At 40.5% G+C, this 27,720-nt stretch overlaps 1 protein-coding gene across 21 annotated transcripts in view; it reads left to right on the top strand.

Moving 5' to 3' along the window:
- The window catches only part of CTBP1 (C-terminal binding protein 1), a 456,292-nt gene that overhangs the window by 358,336 nt on the left and 70,236 nt on the right, over window positions 1–27,720 (top strand). For 2 of the 21 annotated variants that reach the window (XM_072619946.1, XM_072619938.1), the window contains exon 1: window positions 4,310–4,549. The exons of 15 other annotated variants lie outside the window; for them this stretch is intronic. Coding sequence is in view for 2 of the 6 variants with exons in the window: in XM_072619937.1 (XP_072476038.1) it covers window positions 4,510–4,549 (40 nt within the window). In the remaining 4 variants the exon portion in view is untranslated. Of the gene's footprint in view, window positions 1–4,309; window positions 4,550–27,720 lie in introns of those variants that run through there. 4 more of the 21 variants (XM_072619937.1, XM_072619936.1, XM_072619952.1 and 1 more) reach the window with 3 other exon arrangements.

Raw genomic sequence — 27,720 nt, 5'->3', positions numbered from 1 at the left:
AATATTAGATTTTTTTCAATATATTTCTAAGTTTTGTTGAACTTTTTTCTCTTCTTTTCCGTTTCTTTTTGTTCTAAGGAATGACTTCTGGGAGAGAGGAGAATGTATAGTGAGGGAAATCTAGGTGATATAAAAACAAAAGATATCAATAAAATCTATCTTTTAATAAAAGAATGATCATTAGAAAATAATATTTATGGTAGTGTTATCCCTAGGACCACTTAGTTTTTTGGAATTTAAAAAATTAATCCTCATCTTGTAAATGAATCTTTAAGTGCATTACAATATACTCTAACTTTCATTATTTAGGATCCAAAATGGCTACTAAGAGTTGATTAATGAGGGAAGTCATATAAATGAATATGATGATGGTCAGGATTATTGAAAGTTCTGCAGTTTTCATTATAGTAAACCTCACTCAATATTTGTTACAGAAATAAGCATTTCACAGTAAGCTATCGTATATTACTGAGACTACAGAAGACTACCAGGCTTGCTTTTCTAGGTGACTGCTTAAGTTCTATCTCCAGATGTCCCCATGCTCATGTCACTTTGTCCCTGTGCTTAGATTCTCTTGAGAAACAGGCCTGATCTTCATTCAAACCGAAAACCTTTAACAGATTTACTCTTAATCTGTATTTTTTTCCCTACTCTTCTCCAGTCCCACATAATAAGGAAGAAGGTTCTGGTGGCTGGGATAAGTCAGTGCTCTCAGTCTGTAGCTCAGGTTTAACAACAACATAGCAGAGGCAGTCTAGAAGTTTCTGTTTAGAAAGGCCTTGGGCCAAAGGCCTTTGCCTGCAAGTAAAAATGAAAAGAGCAAACATGACCACATTTGGAATTTTTCCCTAGATATGGGAGAAGGAACAAAAAATCTATTAATCATTGCTTCCATCTGTTCATGGTGCCATTATCAGTTAAGCATTCCCCTTGTCATAATATTATGCACCATACCCCTTTTTCTCCCTCCCCTTGTACCAACAATTGCACTTTTAGATTAGTGTTTACCCAAAATAATCACACAGCATGATGAGATCGATATATTTTGTGTGCTTCCCCAATTATGTTATAGTTTAATCAGATTTTTAATTTGAATTAACTACGTGATGCTAATTTTCTATTTCTGTTTTAGGTCATCTCAATAGTTCAGTTTTTAGCCATAGAGGGGAAGGGCCACTGTTTCTTTCAGTGTCTGGTATAGCACATCCTGCATTGTTCCTTGTCAGTGTGTAGCCAACCATGTTAACATCCTATTTTGTAATGCTGATATACATGCGGATGATATAATTTTGCATTATCCTTTCTAATTACCATTTTGAAAGTGTCCTCCTAGCTAATTTAGCTATACTGCTTTAAGATTTATTTAATTAGAACTGCAAAATAGGAAATTTCCTTTGTAGAATTGGTCACCCTTAAGTAAATGCATCATAAAACGCCCATGTGTGGTGAACCTAAGAGGAAGTCAAAGCATTACTGATAGTTAATCGTTATTTTCTTAGCTTGTCCAATCGAGTAAAAACATACATATATACACATATGTTAAATCAGATCAAAGGAGCTGGCAGCAATCATTCAGTTGACATACACCAACCCAAGGAGGCAGAATCAATGTATGTTGAACTCCTTTCCTCTGAGAAAAAACCCCCTCCCTTTAATCTGCATCATACTATGAATCCCTTTCTCACCAGAAACAGAAACACCCCTAAAATGGTGTAGGAGTTGCTCTTTTTTAGATAAGTAACTTTAAAAATATCAAACTCTGTAATAAAAATTAATACTGTAAGAGAAAGCAGCTCTCGTTAGGCTCCTTGCAGCCTCTTCTAGAGCCCCCCGCCTTCCCTGAGCAGGAATCTGCCAGCGGGTCTGCTGCAGGACGCGCGTGCACATGTCGGAACCGGCGGCTGCCTTCCTCCTTCCCTCCCTCTCCCCCGAGAAGCCCTTCGGACACTGGCTCCCGAGGCCTGCTCTTTGAAAGCTGCACGTTGCAGAAGGCGGAGGGGAAGGGCTGGGCCGCTTTCTCTCACTGGCCAGTGTCGCCTCAGCAGATTGTTTCGCAGGTTATAAGTCAACGCCTGTCTAAATGCCAAGGTCTTTCAATTCTCCGAAATTTTTAGAACATAAAGTTTTCAAAGGGTCAGAAAAGAAACTCTACACCCAAACTTTCGTCTTAGGCTTGCGTTTTAGCGAAAGGAAAAGCGGTTCGGGACGGGGATGAGGAATTATTTATCACTTGAGGATGTGGAGAGACCCTAGGGCCCAGCTCTCGGTCCCCAGAAAGTGATTAGGCCTTGAAGTGCCCAGCCATTATGGGAGTGAATTGTGTTCTGGCTCGGGCTCCTCTACATACAGTTTAGTGTGTACTGCATTATACGAGTCAGCTGACCCAGCCTGGCTGGAGAGCTCGGCGAACTCAATCTTTCGGTTTCTGTCCTCGACCTCCTCCTCGTCAGCTCCCCTAAGCTTTCTTTGCGACAGTCGAGAGGGGGTTGGGGGGCGACCTAGAACTAACTACCAGTAGAACCTCGAAGGCATAACAGTTTCTGCCTGAAACTGATGGAGGTGCAGCGGGCCTCATATATATTACTGGTGTTTTGTAGGATTGCATTTTGGATTGAAATGTGATGTTTCACAGTTGGGAGTTTCGTTGTTGTTGTTTTGTTTTGCTTGCTTAGAGGGAGAGATGTGTTCAGATCCTTTTAATGAAGGAAGGATTCCAAATGTGACAGAGCAGCCCAGGTACTACACTTGGGGAAAAGATGCCTCCTGTGATTCATTCTAAAGTTAAGGGTGTGCCTCAGTGTTCAAGTTACCAGTTTTCTGCTGCCTCTATACCCCTAGGCAAAGAAGGAGCCCTTGCTTTGGATTCGGAAAATCTGTTTTTGAATCTTGAACTGCTGTTCACCACTGTGCATGATCTTGGGAGTCACTTAATTTCTCAGGGTATCAATTTCCTACTCTGTAAAAAAAAAAAAATGAGGACAGGTACTGCTGAGTCTCTTCCCTTAGTCCCTGTCCTTCAGACTGTTGACACCTATGGTGACAGCCACAGAATTTTAATTTATCATTCCAACTTTACAGTGCCTGTGTCATAGACCTTAGAAGGAAGGAGTATCAGGGACCATCTAGGCTACACTCTTCCTCCCCCTTTTCCCTCAGGTGAGAAAACAGGCCTTGGGAGGCTTGTCTGAGTTGTCCAAGGTCAGATAGGTAGTAAGTATCAGAGGCTATATTTGAATTCAGGGCTCTTTTCACCACACTCTGCTCCCTCCCTCACCCTACCAGAGTCCATTCTTCAGCACCCATCCCTTCTGTTTCTCACGAGTGACCATTGCCGTGTCCAGAGGTTCTTGAAAGAGGTTAGAAAGAAAACTTCTCAATACTTGATCATCTGTAGGCGACTGCTCATGGAGCAAGGTGGTCCAGTGGCATTATCTGTTACTAGTTGCCCTCTGATAGCCATCGCACCATTTGGTAACCTAGCTTTTCTCCTAACCCCAGCACAAATCTATTTCTGCCTTGCGGATTTCTGGAGTAATCTTGATGCTTGAGTTGTCTCTGGGCTCACACTCTGTTGTCTTTGAGTTTGGGACTTTCAGAGATGGTTTGTTGTCTTTCATACTTAAGGTAAGATAGCTTAGGGGAAAGTCATTTTTGTTGTTGGATGGTTGGAGGTAGTAGGGTGGGGAGCCTTTTAGTTTTCTGATAAGGGGGAAAGGATTATTCTGAATGAAGCCAGATTTATTTAGCAGTAGTCAGTCATCTTTTGTCACAAAGTAACAACTTTAAGAGCCCCCACATTCAACGGCTTCTTCACCCCACCCCCATCTGTCTATTTCCTCGTGGATTCTCTGTGAAGAAGTACTTTTAATGCTAATTTCAGTTGGAGGAGGAGGGGGAAGGCACTGAACTACTATTTTGTAGCCAAGATTTTACCAGCAAAATATATACCATGTTTTCCTAGGGCCGGAAGTGCTTTTTATACTTAGTTACTCTCTCTGGGTTTATTTCATTAACAGTTACAGTGTCTCTATAAGATTCAATTCCATTGATTTTTGATGAAGTGCTTACAGTATGATCTGGGTACAGGATATATCAGCAAGCTTTCCTATACTTTTTCCCAGCTACTAAATTTGTTTTTCTTGTCATTGACCTATTTTTAAAGGAGACCATCCGATCGAGGGGTCAAGGACGCTTTTGTGCAGGCCTACCCGCCTGAGTGTCGCTTGCCTTCTCTTTTCTCCCTCCGTGCCCGTTTTGCTGGGCTTTCTTGCCTGGAAACAAGAGATTAATTTTGCCCGCGCCAAGCCCCGCCCGCTTGCCTCTCCCACAGAGGAGACAGCCGCACTCGGGCCGAGGGTGAGGGAAGGAGGCCGTGTGTGGGGAGTGTGTGCATGTGGGGGGGCGAGGGCGCGCGCCTCGGGGAGAAGCGGAGCGGCCGCCGCCATCTGCGGACCAGAGGGAGCCTCACTCCCCCAACTTCTCCCTCCGCGCCCCCGGACCTGCCTTTCAATGGGAAGTTCGCACTTGCTCAACAAGGGCTTGCCTCTCGGTAAGGACTCCGGCCTCGGGCGGGGGGGCGGGCTCCCTGCGGGAGCGGAGCGAGCCGGGGAGACGCCCGGCCTGACCCCGGCCTCGGCCCCAGCTCCGCTGGGAGGAAGCCTGCGGGGCCGCCGAGGCTGCGGCGGCCGTCGGGCCGGGCCAGGGACGAGGACGAGGATGAGGAGGCTCCCTCCCCGCACCTTCTCCCTGCTTCCTCTCCCCTTCCCCTTTCCCTCCCCCCTTCTCCCAGCCTGCGCCTCTCGCTGCTGCTGTAGCTGTCCGCTGGCTTTGTGTGTGTGTCCGTGTTTGTGTGTGTTTCTGCGCGCAAGGCGGAGGGGGTGGGGGCGCGAAGGGCCCCTTTTCACCCGGACTTGGGGCCGGGAGGGGGGCGTGCTCCGCCGCCGGGGGGGCCTCCTCCACGTCGAGCCCCGGGGTTGACCCGGATGGTGACTGCGGAATCCTGCAGGCCCCAGGCCCAGGAGGGGGCCTGGCCGCTGCGGGTCGGCGCCTCGGGCTGCTAGCTCTCTCCGTGTGAAACAGGAAGTCCCGCCGAGCCCGGGGACTGGGCTGGGGCCTAGACACCCCTCCCAGCCCCCAGCCCCTCCTCCGCCTGCTGCTGGGGGGGGGGTTGTGGGGGGGCTGTCACCGCCAGTGCGGGGCCTGGGTGTCACCGGCGCAGACCCCGGACTGCGAGCGAGACACAAAGAGGGAGAGCCAGGGAGAGCCCGGGAGAGAGCAGAAAAAACAACTTTATTTTGCCGCCCGGATTTGATTCAGGCTATTGTGTTTCTTTGTTTTGAAAATAGTTTAGGGAAGCAGATGGTCGGTTTTGCCTTTTTGATAATGAGTCAGAGTATCTTCGGAAACCATCTTCTGGGTGAATACTTTGGTCAAAATTTCACCTGTTGTAGTCTTAAATGCCATACGAGTTTGGAAGCTATCCGTACATTTCAGTAACCGTTGCCTTTAAAAAGATGAATAAAATGCTTGCTTTTAGAGGATGGCCGAGCAGCCACAGGAGAAAAGAGTCATCCTTTTAGCTTCACTTAAAAGAATTGAGACCAATAGAACTCTTCTGACTGACTGTTCTCCTGCTATATTATTTTTTAACTGCGAATTAGGACAAACCACCGAATTTGTGAGATGATGTTTGATGGCCAGGCCCCTTGCAGCCTGAAAATCTATGGTTCGGTAATAATGCATCACAGAAATGGTGTTTGCTAAGTAACTCTGACTCTAAGTACTAGATGTGCACATAGCAACTGCAGTCATTTTGCAGATGGTTAACATCCAGGGATTTTTAACATCATTGCTACAGTATGTTCCAATGGGAAAGGGCCAAGTCATCCAACTCTGATTTAAATCCTTACTGCGGAAAACAGAAGCACAACTAGGTCATTTTTTTAATGTTCTGGTTGCCTTTTGGAAAATAAATGCAAAATAAATTCACAAATATGAATTTTAATATCATTGTACAAAGAATTTTCCTGAGGTTTTGCCTACTGTTCTAAATGTAATTTAGCGCTTTTAGATTAAACTTATTATTCCCACATAGCAAAATTACCTGCCAATTTTCTTTTATTTAAAAAAATGTTTCTGGGAGTCACATTAGCTTTAAGATGTTTAAGCACTTCGTAATGTATTATATATGTATGATCTGCTTTTGTTACTATGTTAATATAACAACTACCAATTTTCATTTAACTCTTCCAACTTACAAAATTATCCTGCAGCCTTTTAAAGTGACTTTGACATGGTTGATTTTTTTCCCATGTTTTTTTTCTGGCATTTACAAGAACTTTCTGAAGGAGGAAGGGAGGTAGGTGGGAGGAAGGGGAAGTTGCTTTTTTAAAGAAACCATTCTTTGGTAAAAGTCATGTCTTCACTCTTAATTTAAAAACTAAAAACAGAATGTAACACAGTTTAGTCTTTTTTCAATAGATATTGGTAGATGTACATGAAGTAAATATTGTTTACAGCATTCAATGTGTTTCCTTTAAAAACACATTCACACATTAAAGGCTTTTTAATTAATAGTTTGTTTTTGTAGCATTCAATGGTTTGTAAAGAGTTTTAAATGCATTAACTTATTTTACTAATGTTATTCTCCAGTTCTTGGATAGAATTGAACTCTAATCCCAGGCACTGTGATTTTTTTAATTGCACTGATATTTAAAAGTTGTATAATAATTGACTCCAGGCAACAGCCAATAACTTCCTCCCACTTCTCTTTATTTGTATTTGTAATTACTAGAAGTGGAATGGCAGTAGGCTTTGAACAGTAACTGATCTCAGGTGACTTCTGTGGTCCTCAAATCTAAGAACAGAATCCATTTAGGACACTGAAAACGAGTTCTATTTATTTCTCTACCTCTGTTTGAATCTCTGTTTCTCCATCTTAAACATGAAGAGTTGGACTAGGTTTTATCAAAGGGCCCTTCCAGCTCCAAAATTTCATGGTCTTTCAAACATTTTGTTGGTGCAACTTTTTATTTCCCTGTTTCCTTTAGTGTTTTATGTTTAAGAAATGTAATCTTTTGTTAGGAGCAAGTAATCTCAAACCTGCTATCTTAATATTTTTGTAAGTTGTAAAATTCTTGGCACAGTGGAGCCAGCAGTCATGACTCTCAGTTCAAAAACCTCTCCTATACACATTAGCCCTCACACCATAATGTTACCAGACAGCTCCTGTACTTGGGCAGCATTCTTCATTGTAGTTTCCTTGCCTTTTTGTCACAGAAGGAAACCTGAGAGTTATACGAATAAAGACTTGGACCCCTGCAGGAAGGGAACATTTGACTGAAATGGCTTAAAATTTAAAAGCTACATCAGCATGGGAATGATACTTGGAATTTTTGAGAGTGATCAATATGATAAGATGTACATGGTACATCTTAAGTGATATGGGATAAGGCTTGATCAATTATTTTTACCCATCTTTTTATAGTACTGCAGGGTTGTTTTTTAAGCACTTAAAGCCATCCTCAGTGCAAAGGAATTGCAACTTGTATTTCCTGGCCTTGAGCAAAGTGAATTGTTCTATTTTGTGAGTGTTTAAGGGGGGCAGACAGGAAGCACATAGCACAACTCTTGGAGCAGTGGCCCTACTTCTATAGGATCTTAGGATTGTAAATTTAGAGCCTGAAGAGACCTTAGAAGTCCTCGAAGTTAGATAGTTTCGTAAATTTTATAGAACTCCCTCAATGTATTGATGAGGAAGTTGAGGCTCAAAAGTGTTACTTGCCCAAAGAGATCATATGCTGTATGATCTATGAGATCATAGCTCTAGAGTTGGAAGAGATCGCAGAGGCTATCTAGTATACTTCTGCGCCATTTTACAGAAGAGAAAACTGAGGTCCAAGGTGACCTTGGTAATGAGTGTCAAATTCAGTTTTGAACCGTGGTCCTGTGAGTCCAGTGCTCTTACTCCTGTCCCATGCTACCACTTTTCTTCTGCAGCTTCTGGGCTGCAGGTGTCAGGATTTTAATGTGGTCTAGCAACAAGCAAACAATAAAAGTAGCACGGCCGGCTTGAAAGCAGAACTCATGCCTGCCTGCTATCTTGCCCCCTTTAATGAAAGTGATCTACAAAACTGAAATCATCCCATAGCCATTTCCTACAACCCCCACTGTGTATAACCCCACATTTTTGCCAAGTGTTATTCTAAGGCTTTGCCCTCATAGTATACATTTATTGCCAGTCTAGACTGAAAAAAACTGTTCTTTTAAGAATATCAGAGAAGCTACCTGGGAAGTTCTGCTGCCTCAATTAAATGCTAGAACTTTCCTTGGCCAGGAGCCAGAGTACTTGGCCTGACTTCCTGGAAAGGGGGTGCCAAAAAGAAAGGCAACTGATCTGGCTCTGAAATACTTTATTTGAACAGCTTAGTTTTTGACACATTTTCTGTAATAATTTTAAACCAAGATTTATCCATTCAACTTTTTATAGTTTTAAGCATATAAAATGAGAAAAGATAACTGCCATTAAATAAGACTTACTTAATTTGGTTATCATTAGTAATACTTATCTCTTAGCACCTCTATTGTTGTTTAATCCTTAAAGACATACTGTAACTCTGGGACCAAGCCCTTGCAAAAAACAGGAAAAAAATAAAAAAGTTAGAATTTCCATCTGTTGTTTGGGAACCCTGAGGTTTTGAATAAAACTGCTAATATGTATGGCCTTATTCTAGAACTAGAATTTTTAGACATCTAAAATCTAGCTTTTTAGAAAAAGCAATATTAATAATCTGCCTCTCTCTTTCTCCTTTCCTCCTTGTGTGTGTCTGTTTGTGTGTGTCTCTGCCCCCTTTCCCCCTTTCCCACCCCTTCCTTCCTCTTAAGATAAGGTTTAAGGCCTAAGAAAAATGCCTCTATCTAGAATACCTTTCTTGGAACTGGGAGACTATCCCAGGGACAGTTTATTGGAAATGGAGGAGTCAGAAATAGTGAACGAGTGAAGAAATGAACCAGAAAACATTTGGGGAAGAGGGGGAACATGCCTATCATTTTAGAGACCTATTTGCAAAACACTGCCCTAAAATACAAAAATAGAAACGTATGCAAGCATACTACTCAGAGTTCTTCTTGAACGAGGCAATAGAGCTGGACCTTGAAGAAAAGGGAAGAATTTGAGCAGTCAGAAGAATAGACAGTGTCTTCTGCACCCAGAAGAAAGCCTGCACAAAGCATGGGGGGGAAGGGGGCAAGGTAAAATCCACACAATAAACCAGTTTATTCTAATGAAGAGTACCCAAAAGGGTATAATCTGAAAGGGGCTAGAGCAGTCTTTTGGAGCCAGTTTGGGGAGGGCCTTGAAAGGCTAGTATAATATAATGTATTTTATCTAATAAGCATAGGGAGCTACTCTGCATTATACAATGTGGGGTAAATATTCCTTTTTAAAAAAAAGTTAAATAATTTGTTTTCAGTTTTCAACAATCACTTCTATAAGTCTGAAATTGGGGTAAATATTCCTAAAGGAGATATCTACTCTGTTGCAAGGTAGCTCTTGCGCGTGCCTGTGTGTGTGTGTGTGTGTGTGTGTTTGTGTGTGTGTGTGTGTGTGTGTGTGTGTGTGTGTGTGTGTGTGTGTGTGTGTATCCTGTTAGTTTACATTTGGTCTCTGGTGTCTAAAATACAAATTGTACTATGGATCCCTTTTCTTTCACTTTCAAAGTATCCCATAACCACACCTTCCTACACCGGATGAAATTGAACTTGTTTTTTTAAGTCCATTTGCAAAATAAGTGCTTTGCTAGCTGGGGGAAAAGAAAGAAACTAAGCTGAACTGTGATCTCATCTCCCATCTTCCTCCCAACCCTATCTCCCACCCCTCTCCTAGCCTCTTTAAACCAGCTAAACTGAACTGGACCATGCTGACTATTCCATACTACTTTTTTTTTAATGGCTGAAATTTTAAGATTCTGCTTTATTCCATGTGTTTTAAAAATCTTTGTTAATACTATTTAAAAGTTATTATCAAATGTATGGCCAAATTGGTTGATTTGAAATGTAACTTGGATGGATTGAACTTTTGCAAACATCTCCTAATTCAAAGTGAATGATTAAATCATCAGTAGCCATTAATTTTCAAAATTTACATCACCATTGGCAGAGTAGCCCCTGTCTTTGTGATTCTTTGGATGAGCTCTGCCTAGCATAGCATCCTAGTCTGTTGTGTGAACTCGTGGAGAGAGAGCGTATATAGAAATGCTTTGTCAACTCTGAAACTGCTGCACTGTGTCTATGTAACGATAACATTATAATCCATTACCAAATGTCACTTTTGTACCCTGTGTTAGAGATAAAGAGTGATGGAATTTTTTTTTCATTCAAGATTACAGTTAACCTTTTCAGTTATCAAAATTGTTAATGAAGATCACAAAAATGTGTCTTTTTTTTCCAGAAGTGTCACAGTGTCACAGTGATGTCACAGAGTTTTTACATTTTTACCCCGATGGTTTGGAAGGGAAAGTACCTCGTTGTTTTGGCCACTTAGGAAATAGATGGACTTCTGTGAAAGGGAACCGGAGGAATGAACACTCAAGGGGCTTTGCCCTTTGGGGCATACAGTCTTAGTCTGTGCAGTGTCAGGCTGCCCTAGCAAGTGGTGCTCAAGATAACCCAAAGTCAATGGGCAAATACTTAACGTCTTGCTTTTTCACCTTTTTAAAAATGCCAAACAGATTATCTGTTTTCAACTGGAGGTAGTCACCATTGTTAGGTTTGCGGACTGCTTCAGCAATTGCCTTCCTTGGTGACTCACCAGCTCTCTGTAGTGGATCTCAAGGGCCAACTTCCTCTTTGTAAAACTGGCAGAGTTGAGGGAGTAACTGACTAGTGATGCTTTTTAAATCTTTGCCTAATTTGTCCTGTAATTGCTCCGGAAGTACTTATAGATCTCCATTTGTTTGGGCATACTTTAAATCTGTTTAATAGCATTTGGACTAAAACCACAGGCATTAAAATTGTGCATTCTAAGTAAGATGTACTTAATATGTCCAGAAACTTAAATCCCACAGGCATCTGTCTTCCCCCTGCCAGGGAAGAATTCATGGTGGTGTGCTGCATTCACTTTGCTACGTGGCTCTGACACATGTCCACTGGGTCTCGGGTCTGTGCTCAGAGGCCCTTGCTGAAGGATCAGACTCAAGGGAAGGGTGTTTTTCTGGTGTTTTTTGCCTTTGCTACTTCCCCCACTCTTAAGGCTTCTTGGTCCAGATTTGTTTGCCATACTTTTCAGGAAAAGACAAGTTGGACAAAAGATTGTTTTATGAGCTAAGACAATTTTTTATTTGCATATATTGTCAATTTTTTAAAAAAATTCAGCCATGTACATTTTTTAAAAGAAAGTAGTACTTTTAAAAATTCTTTTTTACTCAGTATAATTCTCTATTAAGATTTTAGTGTTGTGAATACAGGAAATGACAAATTAATTATAGCCAGAGATTTTTCTGTGGGAGTTGAATTTTGTTTACTTAATTTCCCTGGTACTGGGTACAATTTCTGATTATTACTGTGCAGCAGATTGATTTGTAATGTTGTAGTACATGTCATTATTTCAATCAAAGCAAGAGTTTTCCATTCCCCAGCAGTTCTGTGAAGGTGCTAGGCCTTTGCTCCTGGTGTGTTTAACCCTTGGCCCAGAGAGGATAACCCCTACCTGCCCATCCACTACAGTGAGTTGTTTCAGACCTTATGACTCAAAAAGACAGGGCATATTTAGCCAGGAGATGAAAAAAAGACTTACTTGTGTCAGAAGGATTAGATTTGTCTTTGGCCTCAGAAGGTAAAACTAGAAGCAGTGGGATGGAGACAAATTTTGGCCCAATATAAGGAAAAGATTCCCTAATAATTAGGGCTTTTCAAAAGTAGGATGGGCAGCTAGGGAGCACAGTAGATAGAGCTCCAGTTATGGAATCAGGAAAAATTGAGTTCAGGTCCAGATGAGGTAATATTTGTAAAACACTTAGCACAGAGCCTGGACCACAGTAGATGCTTAATAAGTGCTTGTTTGATTCTTTCCTTCCTTCTTGCCTTTTTTCTTTCTTCAGGCTGGATGTCCACTTGTCAGAATATTTACAGGAGGACCCTATTTCAAGTTAGCCTAGATACTCTCTGATATTCCTTCCAAGTCATATTTTGTGAAAAAACATCCAAGGACAGTTGCAGTTTTTATCGGATTCAAGCTTTCCTTTTCCCTAATGAATCAATTAAAAACTTATTAAGTGCCTACTACGTGTCAAATGCTCTGCTAACGTTAGGGATATAAAACCACAAATGAAGTCCCTTCCCTTAGGCAGCTGAGGAGACAAATGTGTACAAATAAATACAAAATCAACCCAAAGTAATTTTGAAAGGGAGAGAGCTAGCAGCTTGGGAAGCAGGGGAGGATCAGAAAGACTTCATGGCAAAGTAGTGCTGGAGTTGAGTCTTGGAGGAAGTAAGGGATTCTAAGAGGTGGGGGTGAGGAGTAAATACCTTCTCAATGGGGGGGGGGGGCACAAATAACTTGGAAAAGTAGGCTTGGAGTTAGGGAACGAAAGGTTTTCAAATTCAAAAAGAGAATTTATGTTTGATCCTAGAGGTAACCAGGAACTACTGGAGTTTATTGATTTGGAGGGTAGCATGATCTGGTGCCTAAGGAAATGCACTTTGATAACTGTGTAGGGGGTGGTGGTAGTGGTGGAATGGATCCAAGGCATGAAGACCAGTATTGTAGTATTCCTGGTGAGAAGTGGGGAAAGACTGAATCAAGGTAGTGGAAACGTGAATAGTCAGTCAGTATTTATTAGGGACCTGCTTTGTGCTAGTTCCTGTGTGAAAACCCTAGACATACAAAGAAAGGCAAAAAATCATCCCTCTTCTCAAGCAGGTCACAGTCTAATGGAGGAGAGAGCCTGAAAATAACAGTGTACATACAGTGTGTGTGCACATGTGTATGTGTATGTGTGTTTGTGTGTATGTATTAAATTAGAGGTAGTCTCTGAGGGGAGGTACTAGCATTACAGGACACTGGAATGGATTGTATAAGCTTCTTGTAGAAGGTGGTATTTTGCCAGGAAGTTCAGATGATGGGGATGAGGTGGGAGAGCATTTGGGCATTAGGGACCACAGGTGCAAATGCCCAGAGTCTGAAGGTGGAGTATCTTGGTTAAGAAACATCAAGATGGCCATTGTCACTTTTGGACATTTGGAGCCAAACTGCAACTCTAAGAAAGGGAGAAAGGGACCAAATTTTGAAGGACTTTAAATTCCAAATAAAGAATTTTCTATGTGATCCTGTAGGCAATAGGGAGTCAGTGGCATTTATTGAAGGTGGGGATGGGCATGTGACCTAATCAGACCTGTGTGTGCTTTTAGGAAGATCCCTTTGACAACTAAGTAGAGAATGCACTGGAAAAGAAAGAGACTTGGTGGGAGGTGATGGAGAACCTCCATCAGAGTACTCAAGAAGGGATCAGTGATGCTGTAGAGATAAAAAAAAAAAACTAGATTTGACAAGTGGGTGAACATGTGGGGTGAAGGAGAAAAGAAGTCAAAAGGTTGTGAACCTGGTAGACTAGAAGAACAGTAGGACCTTTGATAGAAATATGGAAGTTTTGAAGAAGTGTGTGTCATGGCAGAAAATAATGAGTTCTTGCTTCTGATGTATTGTTTGAGATGTTTATGGGACATTCAGTTTTACATTTCCAGTGGGACTGGAACTCAGGAGAGAGTCTAGATTTGTGATATCTAGGATCTGGGAGTCATCTGCATAGAGATGATAATTAACACATGAGTCACTGTGGGTTGAAGTTACAAAGTGAGAGAGTATAGAGAGAAGCTTTCAGATATACCTACCAAAAAGATTATGAACCTGCAAAAGATAGACTGAGAAGGAACAATTAAAAAGTTAAGAGGAGAACCAGGAGAGAGAAGTGTCATGAAAACACAGAGGAGAGGATGTATCGGAGAATAGTGATTGACATTGTCATACATCAGAGAGGTCAAGAAAGATGAAAACAGCTTGACCGAGCATTTCCTATTTGAATGGATGAGATAAGAAGCCAAATTTCATAGTCTTAAAGAAGTCAGTCAAAAAATATTTAATAAGTGCTTCCTTTGAGCCAGACCCTGCTAAGTGCTGGGGATGCAAATAAAAGCAAAAAGCAGCCCCTGCTCTCAAGAATATGAAGAGAGGAAGTGCAGGCAAAGAGGGCAGGCAACTTCTTTTTTAAGTTTAGCTGAGGAAGGAAGGAGATATGACAATAAACATTTACCATCTTTGAGAATTCAAATTCCATTCAAAAATTAAATTTTGTGTACTGCATATGCAAACCCAGAGGGGTCACTGTGTTAGACACACCCTAGAAATGCAGTTTCCAGCTTCTTCCAATTTCTGTGCCTGCCCTTTGTTTTAAAACTGCTTTTTGACTTCTTCACTTCTCATGAAGAAATTCTAGTATGCTGCAAAGTAAGAAATTCATGTAAGAGGAAATTCTGGAACTAGGAATTTGAATAGATGAACAATTTGTTGCCTCTGACAAACCCTTCCAAGTATCTTATGATTTTGGACAACTGTGCTGTGTAAGACCTGGGATTCATGCTTTGTGCCTAGTGTATGTAGTATCATCAGAGCATATGTTCTAGAAAAGCATGGGTATCCTCCAAGATATCCACCTACAAGATTAGGCAGAGTCCTAAACATTTCTAAGGTTTGTTTTTGAGGTTTTTTCCATTCCCAATAATGATTTTAAATATGCCTTTACTTTAAATAAGGGACAAATTACTACTTGTTGGGGACAGCCAACCCTAATCTCACTCCTGAACTTCCATCCCCACATCTTTACCTGCCCGCTGGCTATTTCCAACCTTATGTCCTGTAGACAGCCATCCCCCTTTAGACCTTTTTCTGTTCGAGGTACCTCTATACAGGTATATCCAATTACCTAGACTTGAAGTCTTCATTTTGTTCTTACTTTTTCCTGTTTCAGCTTCCTTATCCAGTTAGTTGTTAGGTCTTGTCAACCCTATTTTCACAACATATCTTGCCTACATACTCTTCTCTGTTTCCTGAGCCAGACCCTCATCACCTCTTGCCTGCACTGTTGAAGTAATCAATTGGGCTCCCCATTGTTCAGGTCTAAAAAATGGAAATTGAAAGACTCCAGGCTCAGCAGACTATCTTCCTCTTCCCACATATACTTTGTTCAGCCTAGCTGCCTATTTAGAATAATAAACATGAACCTGGCCATTTCACACCCCAAAAACAAAAACAAAAAATCTTCCATGACTGCTGGTTGCCTCTAGCATATCTTCCAGGAATTTAAAACCATTCACAATTTGGCTGTGACCTGCCATTCCAGTTTCATTGCTGCAATGCTTACCTTCATCTCTGAGCTTCCTTCAGTACTCTTCTCAGATTCCACCTGCAAGAGCCCTTTCCCCAGAACTAGGCTGGTGCCCTCCTCTTTCAGTTATCTTCCTGCTACTTTTTTTTTAGAAGACTAAAAAGTTTAATTAGCATCAGCTGATGGGCAATTGCCAGGTGGCTAGCAATTCCCTCATCTACTCTTTACATAGTTTCTATGTTCCTAGTTATGTATGGGTTTTCTTTCCCATTCCCCCTTGAAGGCAGGGACTGTTTTTTTGTCTCTTAATACATTGTCTGATATATAGTAAGGGCTTAATTAATCCTTGTTGATAAACCAATATACTCTGTGTTCCAGTTGGACTACCCTGTTAGCATTGCACATGAACAACACTCTATTCTCTACTTCTCTGCACCTTCCAAGGGGCTCCCCTTGTCTGGAATGTTTTCTTAGTTCCTACTGGTTGAATATTCAGCTCCCTTCAAAACATAGTTCATAAGTCACTTCCTCCATAAGGCCTTTCCTGACCTCTCTTGCCCCCAATTAGTAGCACTACTTTCTCCATCTTGAAATTACTTTGTGTTACTTTATATTTACTTGTATAGTGTTATATCATTTTAGGAAGCTGTCAACTCCCTGAGGGGTTGAACTGTTTGGTCTTTGTTTTTGTAATTCTAGACCTGCCTGAGCCCAGGTCTTACATGTTATAGTCACTTAGTATTTGTTGAGTTGAGTTTAGGGTGTATATGATTCTTCTTCAGTCAGTTATCAGATTGGAACAGATGGACCAATTGATGAGTCATTGTTTCATTCCAGGGCCCAGATAAGTACATCGCACTCCAGGGATGGGTGTACTAGGGGTTTGAACAAAGAGAGGGAATGTTCTCTGTGCCTAGTGCAGAGTATTCCATGGAGGTAGTAGATCCTTCGTGTTTGCTGAATGAATCAACAGAGTTCATTCTTCTCTCTTAGACACAAATAGATATTTTTGAACACAGTGTTATATGTCAGTTTTAGTTTTTCATCCAGTGGCATCTGGAAGGGCTGTTTGGTATAGCAAAATAAAGTATTGGATCAGGAGTCACAAGGGTCCTGATTTTGATTTCCAGCTCTGGCGCTTAACTGTATGACCTTTGACAAGGTCATTTCAGTTCCCTGAGTCTCATCTTCCTCTTCTGTAAAATGGGGATGATAATCCATGCATCTGTCTGTTTTAGGGCTGTTGGAGGGATGAAAATGAGTTGATATCTATTTCTATTCCTTTCATTTTTTTTACATGCAGAGATGAATATATTAATACTGTTGTGGATAAGAAACAACTTTCAATTTAACAGTTAACTTCTGAAATGTAAGGATGAATGAATATAGATCAATGATGCATATGCAAAGTGCATCTACAAGAGAGATTAGTGAAAGAATTTTGAAATACTATAAACAAGGTTTTGAATGGCAGTTATGAGAAATACATGAGTGACAGTGCATTTGAGTTGTAATTAGCATCTTGGCTCCATCTTTTTGTCTTCCGTAGGCCCATTTGTATGCTTCCAGTGAAATGTACTCTTCCTGAATCTCTGCTAAACTTTTTTCAGCTCCTCACATCTCAGCCACCTAAATGTATTCCTGGTCAAATTGGCCAGATATTATTGTAACTGAGCGAAGTTCCTTTAGTGGCCCAGTGCTGGAGCATTTAGGGCTACAAATAGCAATCTAACCATCAAATGAATATGGACTGATATCAGCTATTATCTTCTCAGTCTTTGCATCAGATCATATGATTCCATGTCTGTGATCCATCTTTTTGGTGCTTATGCTGACAGGAGAGTTTGGAAAGAGGAAAGTGTAAATCCCAAAGAAAGAACTGAACAGAATTCTTGTAGGGCAGCTTCAGTGATGCAAAAATCGTTGGTTTTGTGATTATGAATACTGTTGGGGTAGATCATAGGCCTTCCACAATTTAATAGTTGTGTTTTGAGAATTACTGTGTCAAAAAAATTTTTTTCCTCCCACAGCCAACCTGATCCTTGGGTAGCAAATGGTCACTAAACCAGTTAGTATTTCTTAACTCCTATGTGATAGGCATTAGGGGAGAATAGAGAAAAATCAAACAGTCCCTGGTCTCAAAGACTCAGAGACTTTACATTCTTTCAAAAAAGACAACATGTATAGTCTGTAAATATGTAAAAATAAATAGGTGATACTGGAGGAGAGGGAACTGACAGCTGGGGTGGATCAGCAAAGAGCATGATGAATTTTGAAGGAAATGAGGCAAAGATATAGAGGGGAGAGCATTGCAGGTATGTGGGATAGCTTGGGGAGGGGCTATGTAATGCACATCAAGCAGGTCTCTTACCATTGACTGACATGCATAATGCTGGAGGATGAGTAAAGTATATAAATGAGGATAGAAAGGACTGTGGAGGGCTTTAAAAACCAAACAGATCCAAGTGACCTCTGGAGTACTTTTCAGCCATAGCCAGGATAGGGAATCTTCTGGCAGTCCGCTCCTCTGCAGTTTCCACTCCAGAACCACTCTGGGCTTCATTGTCCACTCCAGAACCACTCTGGGCTTCATTGTGCAGCTGCCTGGATCCAAATCACCTCAGTAGTTCCTGGGCATCTCTAAGCCTTACTGGTTGGGTACCCCTCCCCCTTTTATGTACTGTCTCATCCCATTCTAGTATAAGCTTTTTGAAAGCAAGGTCTATCTTGCTTGCTTATGTTTGCATTCAAGGCCTTTGTTTGCCTGGCATGAAGTAACCACTTGATAAATGCTTTCTCTATGTTTTGATCTAAAGCTGGGACGTTTAACCTGGAGTTCATTATTTTGATAGCACTGTTTCCTGTGTAATCTTAATTATTTTATGCTTTTAAAAAATTATTCTGAGCCATCTTCTTCACCAAATGAAGAACCATTGGATTTTTGAGTTAGAGGAGTGATGTCATCTGACTTTAGGAAAAGTACTTTGAGGTCTGACATGGCTCTGGGGGAGGGGAGGTGCCTTGAGGCAGGAATACCTATTTGGGAGGTCGCTGCTGTAGTCCTGGGCAGAAGTGCTGAAGCCCTGAGATTTGGTGGTGGCTGATGTGAATAAAGAGAAGGGAACAATTATGAATGATATTTTGAAGGGAGCAACTGGGCCAGTAGTCTCTCTGTGCCAGATCGTTTACATCCTTGCTACCCTTGGCATTTTAAGAACCCGAGGTCACTAGTGGCTAGACTATGATGAGGCATGAGTCATCACCAAAAGAGCTACCTAACTAGCTGGCTTCAGGCTTTTGAACAAATAGCAAATTTATAACATTGTTACCATCAGAAAAGCTAGTTCTTCAGGCATTTTGCAGAGAGCTCCAATTAAGTGTAGCAGCATTGTCACATGTTATTCTCGTGTTTTCAATCAATTCAGCAAATCCTTACAAAGCAAGTAGTATGTGCAAGGCTGAGTGCTGTTAATACAAAACAGAAAAATAACAACCTCCCCAAATTTATCCTCTAAAAGCAAAGATTGCACACAAATGAGTGTGATAGAGAAATCAAGATAAAATGTTCTAGAAAAATGTGAGAAGGAAGAGATCTTTTTTTGACTAGGATCAAGGAAGGCTTCGTGGAGAAGATGGCAGCTGAACTGAGCCTTACAGATCAAGAAAGGTTTCAGGAGTCAGAGAGAGTATGTTTCAGGACTTCATTGGGCAGTAGCAGACAGTGTGCATAAAGTTGGTCAGTCAATGAACATTTGCTAAAGTACTTCCTATGTTCCAGGTATTGTGCTGGAGATATGAAGAAAGGGGGAAAATAGTCCCTGCTCTCAAGGAGTGAACATTTTAATGGGAGAGACATGTAAATAACTAAGGACATATAAGATTTACAGAGAAGAGATAGCTGATCTCAGAGGGCCCTGTTAAATAAGACTGGAGGAATAGGTTGGGAATGGATATAGAGGAATTTAAATATCAGGGGAAAGAGTTTGTATTTTTATTCTGTTGGCAACAGGGAACCACTGATTTGTTTGCGTAGGGACTGTATTTATGAATCAAGAATAGTGGGGGAGGGAGGGATGAATAGTATGTGACATTAGAAACATTTTGTTTTTATTTATGCATGTGGCTATTTTTCACACATGCAAATTTCAGCCACTGTATCTTGGCCATTTTAGCTCATGTTTTAAACAAAGCCTTCTATGGATGAGAATTACTAAGAATAAGTTACATTTAGATAAAACTTTATGAAATGTTTTTCTTCCCACAACCTTGTAAGTGGTGATGTTCACATTATACAGATGAGGAAATTGAGAAAAGGTAAAGAATTTGCATGCTGATCAGTACCAGAGCTGGAATCCAAAGTCAGGTCTCCTTTCTCCAGCTCTGTCATCTCTCTACCGTCCTTTTGGGATCTCAAGGGTGCCATTTTGTCACTTTAAATTGTCCTTCTGTCCACTCATTCTCATTAGATGACTGGCCTACTTCTTTTTCCCAGTCATCCTTATCTTATGGTTTCATTTATAATGATAGGGTCAATATAGATATGCTTCACTTCCTCAAGTTAGTATATTAACTTGTGGAACATTAGAATGCCTGCAGATTAATTAGTATCAATAGACTGCTTTGAAACTATGATTTTTAACACTTTCTTTTCCAACCATTCTACTAGTATAATTGTGAATATGGAAAGAGGGTTGGGTATAGCCAAGGGCTACTTTATATTTTTGCTTTTTGTATTGTAGTGGACAAATTAATCATCTGATGACCAGCTTCTAGTGAGGGAACTCTGTAAGCTTAGTTGAGGTGGTTCTTAGTTAGTCGACACAGTCCATAAGATGTTCTACTGTTCAGAGGTTTTCTAGCCTAGAAGGATGCACCAGAGTTTCTCTTTCACTCCCATAACCTTTAAGAACTTAAGGCCTCTCTGTACAGTGGAATATACAGAGAAATTTAAAGCCTTTTAACAGAGATGAGTCTGTTTTTTCATAATATAGCCCTGAAGAGTTTGATATAAATTGAATTTTTAAAAATTGGATCATACTTCCTAATTGGTTTTCAAATGGGAAGATTTCTTAAATTTTACCGTTGTTTCCAAGTTTCCCATTGGTAAACTAAGTTTCCCAGTTTCTCAAATGAGTGGTTTCTCCTGGTTCACCCTCCCCCCAATTCTTTGGGACAAATGAAAGCAAAGTATCAGGGAGGATGCCACTGAAAAGATACCTTCTATGGATTGAAAAAAAAATATGTGTAAATACTTAAGCCTCAATTTGGTTTTGGTTGGTTGTTGTTTTTTTTTTTAACTTTTTTGTTGCATGTTAGATTTTCCAGAAATGTAGCAAAACTGCAGTTTAGATTTCTCCTGTGTACACAAAGGCATAGTACCTTGCTAGAAGAGAAAAGAAGGTGGTTTGCAAGTAAAGTGGTGAAATGTAAATTGCATATTTAGGCTTTCCTTCCAGACAGTTTACAAAATTTCATTGGCCCTCCAAGAGCCATTTTACTTGTTACCAGTTTCTAGGCGGGCCTCTTTTTGATGACCATATTTGGTATGTGAGGATTCTAGAGTTTTTCAGTGTTTGTCATAGGAAAACAAGGGGACTTCAATGTCTAACAAGGAAGCACAGAAAAGAGACATTATTCTCCCAATAAATATAAAAGTGATAATCATTTTCTGGAGCATTGATTTGCTTCCTTGAGCAGGGTGGACCTTCTGTCCTTGACCTTACCTCTCTTCCTAACATGACAGATTGAACTTTGTGAAGCCAGAAAAGTCTAGCGGAGTAAATAGTACACCACTGAGATTAGAAAATTACATTCATAAAATCTTATACAGTAAGATAAATTGTAGGCTCTCTTCTAAAAAACTACACAGGGCTTCTTCTTAGTGTCTTCCTTCTGCTGTGATCTGAAGGGATTCAAGGCCTTTAATACTCATTTCCTTAGATCCTTCCTGTTGAGTTATTTGAATTGGTATTTTTAAAGCAGCTTGTAAAGGTCCCTCTTCTGGAGGATCAACAGACTGTAGCTACAGTACATAAACAGTTACATTTTGTTAAGGTTGTTAGCAGTAGGAGAGTATATGGTATAAAATATGAAATGGATGGATGGCCCAGTTTGGGGTTCAGTTATTCAAGTGTGATTATTGAAAAATTAAATTCCATTTTAATCACTCAGAATACCTAGTGCATAGTGAAACTGAGATTTTATTTTGCATCAAAATTTATTTTGAGTGCAATTTGAATAATTAGTGGATTATTTTAAAATACTTTGGTGTAATTTTTACCCAGTGTAACCATATTTTCACAATAATTTAACCTCGTTGCCCTTCAGTTCAAAGGATCATAGATTTTTGAGCTGGGAGGGAACTTACAGAGGTTAATTAGTCCAACCCCTTAATTTTACAGATAAGGAAACTGTGCCCCAGTAAGGGACTTGCCCAAGATCATACACTCAGTGGCAGAAGGAGTCAAACTAAGGTCTTCTGCTGCCAGATCTCATCCTCTTTCTTCTGTGCCATGCTACTTTCCATATTGAATTCATTTTGGTATTTGTTAAGGGCCTACTGTGTGCAGTCCATTGTCTTTGGCCCTGGGAATACAGCCCACTTGCTATTCCTCACAGAGTTTATAGCCCATGGCTAAAATTCATTTTTTTCCTCACTTCTGCTTCTTAGAAACCTTAACTTCCTTCAAGGCTCAACTTACATATAACTACCATACCTCTTCTGATCATCTAGTTGTTAGTACCTGCGCTCCCATTATTACTTTGATTTACTTTGTATGTATAACTTATTTTTCTGTGTATTCTCTTATTTGCCTCCAGATTGTAAGTTTCTTGAAGACAGTGGACTGATAAGTTTATCTTTGTATACAAGACAGTGCCCAACACATACACACTAGGTTCTTAATAAAACCTTAATAAATGAATGAATTAAAGGGTCTATACCAGAGATAGTTAACCTGGGATCCATGGAGAGTTTTCAGAGATCAAGAAGATGGATGAGAAAAATACAGCTTTAGCTTCACTAACTCCTAATTAAAATTCAGCATTTCTTTAAATATTAGGTTTTTTAAAATTATTTTGAGACTGGGTATATAAGTTTTTAAGATTTCTAAGGGTATGCATGGCGCACACGTACACACACACACACACACAATTATAAACCCCTGGTCCATCCCAAGCCTTAGCAATAGCCAGAACAAACACTAAACAGTCCTTGGCCCAATCAGCATCAGTACAATACATAGCAAGTGGTAGAAACCTAGTAGGGAAATGGCATCTTCAAGGAGTGCAAAGAGATCTAGAACTTGAACCGTACTACTGTTCTGAAAGGAAAATAAAATGCTGAAAAATTTTCTGTCCCTCTGAGATGGATTTTATCCCATAAAAGACCTTTCAATCAAAGGTGTAAGTGTTCTCTTTAGAGGCCTCCAAATCAAATCCTGAGTCTTATATAAAAGAAATGAAGTTAATATGAACACCTTTGGCAGCCTTGATGGGAAAAACAGTTGGAAGAAAAGATCTCAGAAGGGTTGAAATGTATATTCATGAACATGGATTTAGAGAAGGTATGTTCTAGAACTTAATCATAGTGACTGGGGGCAGGAGTGGTGTTATTAATATTACTAATTCATTTGTATACTCTATGGAGTGGATGATCTGAGAGAATTATTATTCCCATTTTCCAGATAACAGAATTGAGAGCTTATACAGATTAAGTAGCCTGTCTCCAGTCATCTGGGATTAGAATTTGGTTTTCTGACTTAAAAGTCAGTGTTCTTTCATCAGGCCTTGCCCCCTCTTTATGAATTGATAGTGTCTATCAACTCTAGCTGAGCCATCTCCCCTCTTTTCCTCCCTTAGTTGGATTCCTGGTGTTAATCTGGTTCCTGTAGTAATGTTCTTTCTCTTCAGGAGTTGTCAGCAGTGTCAAAGAGAGCAGAGAAGAGTCTGCAAGGCAGAAATAAAGAGGGCAGGGTGTGCCAGGCATGGGAGCTGGTGTGTAAATGCAAGGAGACAGAAGATGGTGCATCAGGTTCTGGGAATGTCTGCTAATTGAGTTGGCCTGGATTATAAAATTCATGAAAGGAAGTAGTACGAAATGAGGCTAAGAAGATGGGTGTGAGTTAGACAGGAGAGGGCTGTCTGTTCCACTCTAAGGAATTTTGTATGTTATCCTATGGACATTTTGGCACCTCTCGAGATTTTTGAGCAAAGAAACGACATGGTCGGACTTGTACTTCAGAAAAGTTATTTTGGCAGCTGTTTGAAAGTATTAGGTAGAAGAGAAGCCCAACACAGGGAAACCAATTAGGCGACTAGTTTAGTCATCCACGGGGCAAATGGCAAGGCTTTGATGAGGTAGATACCACATAGACTTGAGAAGTGATAGAATGTAAGGCTTAAGGGAGAGGAAAGAGGCAATGATAATTGTAAAGTTGTGAAGCCAGGTGCCTGAAGGAATGGTGGTATCTGTGGATTTTATTTGGGATGTGCCAACTTTGAGATGCACATAACTAAGTAAATGCTATTTCAGATCTTTACTGGCTTTTCTTTTTTAACTTCTAGACTCTCCTTCTTTCTTTCCCCTGGTTTCGCTTGCTATCTATAGGCCAGGCTCAGTCATGAGCTGAAGTGGCAAAGGCTATTGCACCAACCTATTGGGCACTTTCTGAGAAGCAGCAGATGTGTTTAATCTCATGAATTCTTCCGGTTTGTGGTTTATTGCATCATACTGGAGCAGATTCTTACACTCCAGGAGCTTTTGGGAGATAGAAACTGGTTTAGTCAGTTTAGTTTGCCCAAGGTAAACGTGACGTGTCTGGACCAGACTCTTGTGTAATTGTCTCTGCTAAATGGGGTTTCTTTCTATGTGAAAATGTTTTCTCTAGAAAAAGAGTTTAGAGCTTCCTTGGCTTCTGTAGTCAGGGAAGGAATCCTGGTTTCTTCTCTTGACTTAAGCAAGAACTCCTTTATTAAAGAATGTCAGGCCCTGGGAGTTAGGAGAGTGGCTACAGACCCAAGTGATGTGGAAGGCAAGAGCACTCCTCCCACCCCACGCCCCACCCACACCCTCCCAGCCTTCTTTCATCTCACCTCCAGCCTGTGGCCTCTGTAACTCAGTGATGCTGCCCTCCTCGCTGCTCCTCAGACACACTCATTCCTCTGGGCTCTGGGTCTTCTCACTAGCTGTTCCTCATCTGCCTCCTGGCTTCCTTTAAATCCCAACTAATATTCCACCTTCTACAGGAAGCCTTTTCCTAACCCTTTCCTCTGCAGATTACTTCCTCTTTATCCTGTATTACAGCTTGTTTGTACGGATTTGAGTGCTATCTCCCCCATTAGATTGTGAGCTCCTTGAGAGCTCCCAAAGTAGAGGGGCTGTAACGAGTGCTTATTGACTGGCGGCCTACAGGTTTGGGAGAGGGAATCTTTCAGACTTGTCAGAGCTCATTGCGGTGTGATGGAGAGTGCTGGGTTTGGATTGAGAGTTACCTGGATTGCATCCCAGCTCTGCTACTTACTGTGTCATCTTAGACAAGTGTCTTAACCTTGGTGGGCTTCAGTTTCCTCATCTGAAAAATGAGGGAATTAGGGTTGTTAAATGTACTTGGATAATCTCTAAGGTCCCATCCAGCTCTGAAGTTATGATCTTATGTATTATTAATGTATAAGACAGCTAAATTTTTATTTTCTAGACTTCTTAAAGATATTGTGTATTTTGTGCATGTATAATAGGAAGCTGCATTTTTCCTTTTATGTCATGCTTAGTGGAAATGTAAATTAAGGTTCTTTGTTCCACTGAGCTTCAACCCTGAATAACTGCCTGGAAAGGTGGCTTTACTTTAATGTCTGGAGAAAGAGAAAAGAGATTGTTGAAAGTAAAGTTGTGCTTTTTAAAATAAGACTTTTGCAAGTGATTACATTCGTTTATTCTGCATTTGTGCTAGGAGAAAGAAATCTGAATTGACGTTGGAGCAATTGTGCACAGGACAGAAAAGAGACCTTGCTTTGCTGCAACATCCTCTCCCTAGAAATTGAGGCAGGTCACTTCTTTTCCTCGTTTGGTTATCTTTAAAATGGGATTTAGAATCCCTCCCCTCTCTCCCTCATAGGGTCCTTCTGAAGATTAGATGAGATAGTATATATGCAAGCATTTTGATGATTTTAAAGATGCGTGTTTTAATTGTCTTACATTATGAAAACTGTACATTTCAGGGTTTGTTTTCTCTTTCCCTCAGTCTTCTCAGGTTATATAAAAAAAAAACCTCTTCATTACACCTATTCTCCATTGTCATTACTTGACTGTATGACCTTGGAAAAGTCTCCTAACTTCTGGAGAGCATTTTGGTTGAACTAGACAGACTCTAATAAGGTCCCTTCCAGCCCTCACATTCTGTGATACTATATAGGATCATTGACCCTTTCCCTAGTGAAAACAATAATGAGTTGATATTCCCTGCATTTAATTTCTAAATGATGACTCAATATCCTGCAAACATTTATTGAGCACTTATAGAGCCTGGTGTTCTGAGCTTGAGATGAATTCAGCTTAAGTTTGATGACATCTGGTTGTTCCTTTAGTATTGTCCAGATTTTCCTTATTCTTGGGAGGAAGCGAGTGGTGGGAGAAGATGGTTGTGGTGCAGTTACAGGAACACTGAAGATAGCTTTGATTACTTGAATAGAAACCCAGCACCTGGGTTAGCCAAGTCCTTAGATCCCTTAAGATAGTCATTTTATGATCTGCTTTTAGCGGGTGTTTAGGGTTAGTGCAATCCTTTCTTGTAAACTGTACTTCCCTCAAGACTTTCTAGTGCTAGGAGAGCTTGGCTTTGCAGCGGAGAAGAGCTACACCTTTGAAGTGAAAGCCCCACATTTGCTTGTGTGGCCTGTAGGCAGGCTTACTGAGGGCCAGAAAAGGCCACATGGAAATTTTTGAGCTCATTGTATTAAAGCTACTACATAATGATATTATTGCCTCAGTTATATAAGGAAGAATTCATCAGGTGGAACTTTGAATTACAAGACTAATTTTTTAAAATTTATTTTTAATAGCCTGTCATCCGTATACCTGAAGGAGTATTCTTCAACGCGCTCCCCTTAAAACACCATTGTATGCAAATATCAGCAAGGCTGCCAAGGCTCACTCTCTGAAATTGGCCTTAGAGCCACAAAAAACCAGCCTGCACACTTTATAGTGTGTAGCATCTATATTTAGTACTGTATTTTGCTGGTGCCCTAGGAATACAACAAAATGATTTTCTTCTATTCAAGACAGTTAAAGAGTATTATTTGCATGCGAGTTCCGTCAAATACAGCAATGTTGAGGCAGTTTTCCAGTTAATGCTTTGTATATAGAACATATGGGAGGTGGGGGGGAGACTGAGATTTACTTAGATTAGTTAGTACTTCTGTAGTGTATCTCTATCTTGGTGTGTGGCCAAGAGCTAAGAAGTTGGTCAAAGCAGTGTTTCCCCTTCTGTTGGCTGCAGTGCTCCAAGGCTCAGCTGTATTCTAGCCACCACTGATATTTCTGCGGGACCATAGGATTACATTTGGAAGGAATATTGGAAGTTGCCTTGTCCAACTTCTTCATTGTGCATATGAGGAAACTGAGGCCCAGAGAAATTAAGTGACTTACCCAAGGTCACACATTTAGTAGTAGCATTGTTTGAGAAAAAACTTCTCTAGAACTTCATTCTTGCAACCAGTAATTTTATTAAGTTGTAATTAAATGTAACATGGTATCTCAAACCCAGTTTTCTCCTTAAACTCCCTGTTTTCCTTGGCTGCCAGTTTGTTATTTCTGGCCCAAGCACCATGAGCTAAGTCATTTTTATACATCCTGTTTTCTACTTTCACAATGAATAGCTTTGAAAAATCCACTTCATTCCAGATTTTGCCACTGAGTTAAAGGTTACCTTCCAGGAGCTCTAGGAGAGATTTTAAGGAAATTTGTGCCTTTTGTGATACTAGGATTTTGTTACTATTGTTGTCACTATTTTAATGACTGAGCCTGACAGATTGCTAATGGTGACTGGTGAGATTTGTCTTTGAATTATGACAATAAAGAACTAGAGTAGTTCTTTACACCAAGCAAGGAAATCGATTTTGCATGGGTTCATATTTGGAAGGTACGATGCTGGAGAGCAAAGTTTGGCCTGTGATTCCCATTTATTGAGGGGACACATTGTAATAATAATAAACATTTATGTTGCACTTTGGCTACAAAGGTCTTTCCATACTTCTCCCCTAACACTAGTTTGAGTATTATATCCATTTTTCCAAAGAGAAAACTGAGGCCTAAAGAGAGGTAGTAAGTAACTACCTCATAGCTTGGTTGATC

The sequence above is a fragment of the Notamacropus eugenii genome, chromosome 6, assembly GCF_028372415.1.
Source record: "Notamacropus eugenii isolate mMacEug1 chromosome 6, mMacEug1.pri_v2, whole genome shotgun sequence".
NCBI lineage: Eukaryota > Metazoa > Chordata > Mammalia > Diprotodontia > Macropodidae > Notamacropus > Notamacropus eugenii.
Note: the sequence above shows the minus strand (reverse complement) of the source record. Positions and strands in the feature narration are given on the sequence as shown.